General features: G+C 50.2%; 1 protein-coding gene and 1 long non-coding RNA gene across 2 annotated transcripts in view; one reads left to right on the top strand and one right to left on the bottom strand.

The window, feature by feature from the left end:
* Positions 1-2,387: 2,387 nt before the first annotated feature.
* The window catches only part of ephx4 (epoxide hydrolase 4), a 15,399-nt gene continuing 7,782 nt past the window's right edge, over positions 2,388-10,004 (bottom strand). The window contains exons 3-7 of the mRNA XM_030372157.1: positions 7,653-7,810; positions 6,732-6,860; positions 5,131-5,234; positions 4,429-4,577; positions 2,388-2,819 (exon numbers count right to left, since the gene is read on the bottom strand). Coding sequence (XP_030228017.1) covers positions 2,579-2,819; positions 4,429-4,577; positions 5,131-5,234; positions 6,732-6,860; positions 7,653-7,810 — 781 coding nt within the window. The 3' untranslated portion in view covers positions 2,388-2,578. The remainder of the gene's footprint in view (positions 2,820-4,428; positions 4,578-5,130; positions 5,235-6,731; positions 6,861-7,652; positions 7,811-10,004) is intronic.
* LOC115555356 (uncharacterized) lies at positions 4,235-5,330 on the top strand. The gene is made up of 2 exons (XR_003978866.1): positions 4,235-4,373; positions 5,152-5,330. It is a non-coding gene; the product is annotated as an uncharacterized LOC115555356 (long non-coding RNA).

Here is a 10,004-nt window from a genome sequence, read left to right as displayed (position 1 = left end):
CAAATCGTGTGGGAGAATATTGGTTCGACATTTTCTCATACATCATCATCATCATCATCATCAGCGTGGTACAACACACATTCCAGCGGCAGAAGAATAGTTTGAAGAAAATGTATTTGCCTATCTATCGGTATAGTTTAAAATCTGTGAGAATGATCATGCGTTCAACTACGATTGATTTGATTTCTTCTGGGGGTCAAATGACTTCGGGTGTCCATTTTAGCGAATCCTCTTTTTGTGAGCTGTCACTCATATAGTGTTGATGTTGATCCGCCTGTCAGATGCATCCATTGGAACTTTTGGTGTGTTGTGAACGTCAATTCGAGGGATCTGGTATTTACGGCAACTCCACGTGGCTTGAACGCAGCAGAGGGGGACTGCTCATGCGCATGATACCGGCCGAATCATCCTACCGGACTGTAGTGTGTGCGTGTAAATGTACCGTAATTACCCTGTAGTGTGAGCGTAATCTACCGTAATTACCCGAGTGTAGTATTTTGCGCTGTATCTTTATAGATATGAAGGTCATAATCCCAAAAAATCCTCATTATCTAAATAACGTCAAATTGTATCATTTAGGATGTACGATTCATGTTATTTCCTCCTACACATCAGTCGATCAATATGCAACTAGACCACTGTAAATTAATTAAGTCTCAGGTGACTTTTCTTGTGTTTCTGTAATAAATTGTATTATTTTATATGATTGCATTGTTAGAGGGAGCCTAAGACTGAGGCATTTCATTGCTGTTGCTTTAATTGTTATGAATATGACCAATAAGATTGTCATCTTAAAACTAAGGCCTTAAAATCAGATACCGGTCCTCCAAATGTTTTTTATGAATATGCCGGTCCTTGGAAAAGGAAGGTTGGGAGCTCCTGATCTAAATGACACAACAATTATTGAACACCCATTCCCTGCTGTGATGCTGTTGCGCAGCATTAGTAACAGTAAAATAAGACTTAAACCACAAAATTCACATTGATTTAATTTATTTATAAAATTGATGAAGTAGATCTGGCTCAGTGAAACTTCAAAATGCAGTGGTCTAGGAAGAGATACAAAAACAATTTTACAATATTCAACCGTTGATGCCGTTCTCGCGTTTGTTCTGGTACAGGTAGCTCAACGCTGACCACATTCTCTATGTTTGAGCTTGTTTTGTCCAAAAAAATAGATCAATACAAAAAAGAAAATTTATTTCAAGACACTACCTGATAGAAGGAGCTCATCGATAGAGAACTGATCGATAACTCACTGATAAGTCATCGATAACTCGTCGATAATTCATCGATAAAGAACTCATTGATAACTTATCGCTTACTCATTAGTAACTCATCGATAAAGAACTATTTTATAACTCATTAATTATTTGTTAATTTTAATAACTTATCAATAACTCGTTAATAACTCATTGATAACTCATTGATAACTTATCGATAACTCATTGATAACTTATCGATAAAGAACTCATTAATAACTCATCGATAACTCATTGATAACTTATCGATAAAGAACTCATTAATAACTCATCGTTAACCCATCGAAAATTCATTGACAAATTCAGCCAGAATCAGCCAGAACCAGCCAGAACCAGCAAAGATCAGCCAGAACCAGCGAGAACCAGCCAGGACTAGCCAGGACCAGCCAGAATCAGCCAGAACCAGCCAGAACCAGCCAGGACTAGCCAGGACCGGCCAGAATCAGCCGGAATCAGCCAGAAGCAGCCAGGACTAGCCAGGACCAGCCAGAATCAGCCAGAACCAGCCAGAACCAGCCAGGACTAGCCAGGACCAGCCAGAATCAGCCAAAAGCAGCCAGAACCAACCAGGGCCAGCCAGGACCAGCTCGAACCAGCCAGGACCAGTCGGGACCAGCCAGGACATTGATACGTACGGTAGAGCAAACGCGCGTTACAACGGCAAACATTACGTCAAAGATCAAAAGGCACCTCACAACACGACCCACGGAAAAGACTTTGCCACGCATGTTAGTCAACAACACACCTTAAGGCGAATGTCAAAATGTGCAAAAAACGTTTTAATTATGTGTGTCAAAAATACGGCGTGGTGCTGCTCTCCTCTCCTGTGCTTTTGTTCTCTCCGCTGTTCGGCTGACATCTTTAAAAATACGCAAAATGTGCCAAAATCTAAGAGAATGATCGCATTGTCTAAACGTAGGCTGATGTCCCAGGTGAGGAGGAGGTGGTCGCTGCGCACGTGTCTGTGTTTAAGTGTGTGTGGAAGTGTGTGTGTTTGTGTTTCCATGTACATGTTTGCATGTACGTGTGTGTGTGTGTGTGTGTGTGTGTGTGTGTGTGTGTGTGTGTGTGTGTGTGTGTGTGTGTGTGTGTGTGTGTGTGTTGTGCATGTGTTTGTGTGCGTGTGTGCGTCAGTGCGTCCCCTTGCGCATGCGTCTTTGAGTACGTGCGTGTCTGCACGTGTGCGTGTGTCTGAGTTTGTGTGTGTGTGTATGTGTTTGAGTGTGTGTGTGTGTGCGGCAGTGCGTCCCTGTGCGTGTGCGTGTGTGAGTACGTGCGTGTCGGCCCGTGTGTGTGTGTCTGAGTGTGTGCGTGCGTCAGTGCCGGTGGCTCTTGCGGCCCTCGCCCTCCTTGATGAAGGTCCACATCAGGGTGTTGACGATGTCGGGCTGGTCCTGCTGCAGCCAGTGGCCGGCGCCCGAGATGATGTTCAGACGGAAGTGGTTGCGGATGTAGAGGCGGCAGGCCTCCGCCATGCCCTGCTCCAGGAAGGCGTCGCACTCCCCCCACAGCAGCAGCACCGGGGAGCGCACGCACTGCTGGGTCAGGGGCAGCGAGCTGGGGGCACAGGGGGCAACATAGGGGGCAAAGGGGCATCAGAGACAGTATAGAAAGTATAGACTGCTGGGTCAGGGCCTGGGGACACAGGGGCCACAGGGGGACCTTCAATGGTAAATGGATTGCATTCATACAGCGCTTTTCTAACCGGTGGTCACCTTCACAATATTGCATAACATTCACCCCTTCATGCACACATTCACACCCCGCCGGCGGAGTCAGCCCCGCAGGGCGACAGCCAGCTGGTCAGGAGCAGTCAGGGTGAGGCGTATCGCTCAGGGACACCTCCACACCCAGCCGGAGGAGCCGGGGATCAAACCAGCGACCTTTCTGTTACCAGTCGACCCGCTCTGACTCCTGAGACACATGCCGCCCTTGGAGCAGGGAAGACGTTTGAGTCGGTCTCTGCCTCAGTCGGTCCGTGTTTTACATGATTCTAGATGCTTTTGCATGAAGTTTACATTCGCTTACAGGGTGTCTCGTGTCTAGGGGGTGGAGGGGTGTGTGTGGGGCTGGGGGCTGGGGGGGGGGACAGATCCCAGCACTCACACACAGCTCTATTTAACACAACCAATAGGAGCAGTAGTGAGTGGGACCCAGGTGGCGGGGGCGTCCATGCGCGGTGGAACGCCTCAGTACGGGAACATATGGAGGATGTTCTGCTCTCTGTCCTCCAGCCAACCGGAGGACAGAGAGCATCGTAGCTTCACAGAGGCCAAGGACTCATTAAACCAGAGAGACAGGAGGCTAGGAAGCCTCTGTGTAGATTATCTTAGGTAGCCTCTCTTACGTAGCACTTAAACAGTGCTGAGCAATGTGTAGCGTGCTGTCCTAGTCTTATCCTATTCTATCCTACACTTGGTTCTATGAACATCTTTACTTTACCGACAGCCATATGTTGTTGTTTCTCTTTCTTCGGACAAATGTACTTAATGTACACACACACAGACACACACAGGCAGATCAAAGCTCTTCTGAAGAGAGCCTGCAGTTCTCTCAGTGTCCGTTGGGGGGCGCCACTGCTGTTCTCTGACACGGGAGCAACATCCTTTAGGTTGTTGGGTTGGCAGCAGGCTACACCTCATTTAGACATGGATAATATTACCATTGGCTTATATGCTGACAAACTGACACCAAAAACATTTTATACATAATAATACATTATATATTTTAGATATTATATATATATTATATTATGTAAATAATTGATAATATATGATATGATATATGTTATTATAATTATAGTCTCCTCCTCCAAATAGAGTATTGCTGCCTCTCCCGTCTGTGTGAAGCGTGTTTCCTCCCAGGACGTTGTTAACGTGTCTCCCTCGAGTCGCGACCTCACAACCATCTGCTTGGTTTTCTCTCAGGGGGGACAGAGACGCAGACCGCCGCCATGACAACCGGAGGTCAGAGGAGACCGCCGCTATGACAACCGGAGGTCAGAGGAGGCCGCCGCCATGACAACCGGAGGTCAGAGGAGACCGCCGCTATGACAACCGGAGGTCAGAGGAGACCGCCGCCATGACAACCGGAGGAACTCAGAGGAGACTGGTGAGGGCCCCGGGTTGGTGTTAGTAGTGTAGTAGTACAGTAGTAGTAGCGTTACCTGAAGACGTTCCTGTAGTAGTTGAGGGCCCCAGTGAGGGCCCCGGGCTGGGACAGGGCGTACAGGTAGGCCTCCATGTCCTCGGAGCTCAGCCAGCGGCCCTTCCTCCCGATGCCCGTGCTCCGGCTGGTGAACAGGGCCTTGAGGGCCTAGACAGCACAGGGAGAGGAGCAGTGAGGCCTGTGAGGAGGCTCAGAGCCAACCGGCTCATCAGTCTGTGAGGAGGTTCAGAGCCAACCGGCTCAGAGCCAACCGGCTCATCAGCCTGTGAGGAGGCTCAGAGCCAACCGGCTCATCAGTCTGTGAGGAGGCTCAGAGCCAACCGGCTCATCAGTCTGTGAGGAGGCTCAGAGCCAACCGGCTCATCAGTCTGTGAGGAGGCTCAGAGCCAACCGGCTCATCAGTCTGTGAGGAGGCTCAGAGCCAACCGGCTCCATCAGTCTGTGAGGAGGCTCAGAGCCAACCGGCTCATCAGTCTGTGAGGAGGCTCAGAACTAGTGATCGACAGATTATATCGGCCGGCCGAAATAATCTGTCGATATTTGCGTTTTTTTACGTGTATCGAATCGGCTGATTATTTTTTCAGAGTTTAATTGACTCCCATGTATTGTATAAAGTAGTAGAGCATAAATCCACGTTCCACGTAGTAGTAGTGTACTAGTGTAGTAGTGTTGTAGTAGTGCTGGTGTCAATGGTACTCACCTTGAAGTCGTTGATTGACAGCATGAGCTCCGGCAGGCGGGGCAGCTGGTAGAAGAAGAAGGAGCTGCACTTGAGGAGCTGGCTGGGGTGACGCAGGGCGTAGTCTGACCGGGAGAACCAGGAGGAGAACCAGGAGAACAGGAGACCAGGAGGAGAACCAGGAGACCAGGAGGAGACCAGGAGACCAGGAGGAGAACCAGGAGAACAGGAGACCAGGAGGAGACCAGGAGACCAGGAGGAGACCAGGAGACCGGGAGGAGGAGCAGGGAGGAGACCAGGAGGAGACCAGGAGACGAGACCAGGAGGAGAACCAGGAGACGAGACCAGGAGACCAGGAGGAGACCAGGAGGAGACCAGGAGACCAGGAGGAGACCAGGAGGAGCAGGGAGGAGACCAGGAGGAGACCAGGAGACGAGACCAGGAGGAGAACCAGGAGACGAGACCAGGAGACCAGGAGGAGCAGGGAGGAGACCAGGAGACCAGGAGGAGACCAGGAGGAGACCAGAAGACCAGGAGGAGAACCAGGAGACCAGGAGGAGACCAGGAGGAGAACCAGGAGACCAGGAGGAGGCCAGGAGACGAGACCAGGAGGCCAGGAGGAGCAGGGAGGAGACCAGGAGGAGACCAGGAGACGAGACCAGGAGGAGAACCAGGAGATGAGACCAGGAGACCAGGAGGAGACCAGGAGGCCAGGAGACCAGGAGGAGAACCAGGAGACCAGGAGGAGACCAGGAGACCAGGAGGAGACCAGGAGGAGAACCAGGAGACCAGGAGGAGACCAGGAGACCAGGAGGAGAACCAGGAGACCAGGAGGAGAACCAGGAGACCAGGAGGAGACCAAGAGGAGACCAGGAGACGAGACCAGGAGACCAGGAGGAGAACCAGGAGACCAGGAGGAGACCAGGAGGAGACCAGGAGGAGACCAGGAGACCAGGAGGAGAACCAGGACGAGGTGACCGAGAGCCCAGGAGGTTCAGACCAGGAGGAGAAGACCAGCAGATCGACAGACAAGGAGAAAAAGAGGAGACAGAATGAAAACATGATGTCAACAAAACAACGGAGAACCATTTCCTCTGGTGAATGAAGACTACTGGAGGAGGAGGAGGGGGAGGAGGAGGGGGAGGAGAGGAGGGGAGGAGGAGGGGGAGGAGGAGGAGGACAGGAGGAGGAGGAGGAGGAGGAGGACAGGAGGAGGAAGAGGAGGAGGAGGAGGAGGACGCTGGTCCGCAGCCTCCCATCCTGACGTTAGGATCTTCTAATCACCTCCTCTAATCACCTCCTGCTCCTCCAGATGGGAGATAAACATGCAGGAGGAGTCGCCATCGCTCCTCATTAAGCTAATTAACGCTCCTCGTAAGTAGGAGCGCCCAGAGCCACCGCAGACCACCAGCTCACCAGTGGGAGTGCGGCTCGCTGGTCGCTGTGTGTGTGTGTGTGTGTGTGTGTGTGTGTGTGTGTGTGTGTGTGTGTGTGTGTGTGTGTGTGTGTGTGTGTGTGTGTGTGTGTGTGTGTGTGTGTGTGTGTGTGTGTGTGTGTGTGTGTGTGTGCACGTGCGTGCGTGCGTGCGTGCGTGCGTGCGTGCGTGTGCGTACGAGGCCTACCTGCGTAGACGGAGGGGTGCGGGGAGTTGAGCACGATGAGCTTGGTCACCATCTCGGGGTAGTGGATGGAGAACAGCCAGGCCACCGTGCCGCCCCAGTCGTGGCCCACCAGACAGCAGCGGTTGTACCCTGAGGACGGACAGACAGACAGACAGACAGACAGACAGACAGACAGACAGACAGAGGTATTAATGGCTGTTCTTCATAGAGAACAAACATTAGAGTTCAGTTCTTCTGCTCTTCTCTGAGTTTAGTTTGTCTGCAACTCAGTGACAAATTCTTCCCTCATTTTGTAATCTGATAACTCTGAGCTGGGTGTGTTATCTGATCCTCAGAATGACCTCCCAGAGGGGTGTGGCGGAGAGGAGAGTCGTGAGACGGGGGTCGGAGTGGTCGGGATGTCTGATATCACCATGGATACCGATTGACCTCATCCTGTAGGACCTCAGCTGAGGTCCTACACAGTGTTACCTTTAAAAGGTAACACTGTGACAATGATTTACAACTACGTTTTTACATGTAGGGCGTGTAGCAGACGCTTTTATCCAACGCGACTTACAATAAGTACATTTGTCAGAAGAAAGACAGACAACATTATACCACTGTCGGTACAGTAAGGATGTTCATAGAACCAGGTGCTAAGCACTAACTATCACTAGGTTAACCCGTTCGCTGTACACAACAAAGACAGCTAGGATAAGATGCTACACAATGCTAAGTAGTATTTAAGTGCCAGGACGTACAACGTACAATAAGTGAGTAAGAGGGGGGTGGGGGGGTAAGGAGGGGGGCTGGACTATGCAGTCTGGGTGAACTCTGAACCAGGGAGTCTTGAGTCTTCTGCGGGTTGATTGGGGGAATGTGTTTGTGTTGTCGTTGATCCTGATTTAAATAAAGGTTGGTTGAACCCCAGCGACTCACCGAGGTACTCCACGATGTCGCGGACGTCGGTCACCAGGTGCTCGAAGCGGTAGCTCTCCACCGAGAGTGGGACATCCGACTCCCCGTAGCCCCGCATGTCCACCGCCACCACGCGGAACTCGCTCTTAAACTCCCGCAGCTGGTACCGCCACGAGAACCTGGGGGACCGGGATAACTTTATTAGTACCTCCACCTCATGACAGTACCGCCACGAGAACCCGGGGGACCGGAATAACTTTATTAGTACCTCCACCTCATGACAGTACCGCCACGAGAACCCGGGGGACCGGAATAACTTTATTAGTAACTCCACCTCATGACAGTACCACCACGAGAACCTGGGGAACCGGAATAACTTTATTAGTACCTCCACCTCATGACAGTACCACCACGAGAACCTGGGGAACCGGAATAACTTCATTAGTACCTCCTACTCATGACAGTACCGCCACGAGAACCTGGGGAACCGGAATAACTTTATTAGTACCTCCACCTCATGACAGTACCGCCACGAGAGCCTGGGGAACCGGAATAACTTTATTAGTACCTCCACCTCATGACAGTACCTCCACGAGAACCTGGGGAACCGGAATAACTTTATTAGTACCTCCCCCTCATGACAGTACCGCCACGAGAACCTGGGGAACCGGAATAACTTTATTAGTACGTCCACTCCCTGACAGTACCGCCACGAGAACCTGGGGAACCGGAATAACTTTATTAGTACCTCCTACTCATGACAGTACCGCCACGAGAACCTGGGGAACCGGAATAACTTTATTAGTACCTCCACCTCATGACAGTACCGCCACGAGAACCTGGGGAACCGGAATAACTTTATTAGTACCTCCACCTCATGACAGTACCGCCACGAGAACCTGGGGAACCGGAATAACTTTATTAGTACCTCCACCTCATGACAGTACCGCCACGAGAACCTGGGGAACCGGAATAACTTTATTAGTACCTCCACCTCATGACAGTACCGCCACGAGAACCTGGGGAACCGGAATAACTTTATTAGTACCTCCACCTCATGACAGTACCGCCACGAGAACCTGGGGGACCGGAATAACTTTATTAGTACCTCCACCTAATGACAGTACCGCCACGAGAACCTGGGGGACCGGAATAACTTTATTAGTACCTCCACCTCATGACAGTACCGCCACGAGAACCTGGGGAACCGGAATAACTTTATTAGTACCTCCACCTCATGACAGTACCTCCACGAGAACCTGGGGAACCGGAATAACTTTATTAGTACCTCCACCTCATGACAGTACCGCCACGAGAACCTGGGGAACCGGAATAACTTTATTAGTACGTCCACTCCCTGACAGTACCGCCACGAGAACCTGGGGAACCGGAATAACTTTATTAGTACCTCCTACTCATGACAGTACCGCCACGAGAACCTGGGGAACCGGAATAACTTTATTAGTACCTCCACCTCATGACAGTACCACCACGAGAACCTGGGGAACCGGAATAACTTTATTAGTACCTCCACCTCATGACAGTACCGCCACGAGAACCTGGGGAACCGGAATAACTTTATTAGTACCTTCACCTCATGACAGTACCGCCACGAGAACCTGGGGAACCGGAATAACTTTATTAGTACCTCCACCTCATGACAGTACCGCCACGAGAACCTGGGGAACCGGAATAACTTTATTAGTACCTCCACCTCATGACAGTACCGCCACGAGAACCTGGGGGACCGGAATAACTTTATTAGTACCACCACCTCATGACAGTACCGCCGGGAGAACCAACACAACTTTATTTCCATTCCATTTATATATTTCCACATTCACCAGCTTACTGTTGATGTAATTGGATACATTTGATATTATTATATTATGTATAGTTATTATTGTATTAATATTATTATTTTGGGATTCATATGATTGTATTTATATTACTATTTTTGTTTTGATATGATTGTATTCATAGTATTGTATTCATATTTTTGTATTCATAGTATTTTTTTCATATAATTGAGTCCTAGCTAGCCTCAAGGGTAAGTTGTCGAATCAAATCAAACTTTATTGGTATATTTTTGTTATCCCATTCATCACAGTTAGGGTCTCACAGGCCGCCTGACGCATAACCCTGACCTCTGACCTCAAACCCTGAGATGAGAAGAAACTCAGGAACACGCACGTACACACACAAACACACACACACGCACACGCACACACAGACAAACAAACACACACACACACACACACACAAACACACACACACACAGCTGTCAGGCGAGGTGTTGCCCATGGGAGCCAATCAGCTCCACATGATCCTGTCAGGTGCTTCTGCTCAAGGGCACTCTGGATCCTGAGCTCC

This window comes from Gadus morhua, chromosome 12 (assembly GCF_902167405.1).
Source record: "Gadus morhua chromosome 12, gadMor3.0, whole genome shotgun sequence".
NCBI classification, from domain to species: domain Eukaryota; kingdom Metazoa; phylum Chordata; class Actinopteri; order Gadiformes; family Gadidae; genus Gadus; species Gadus morhua.
This window is presented reverse-complemented; position numbering and strand designations above follow the sequence as displayed.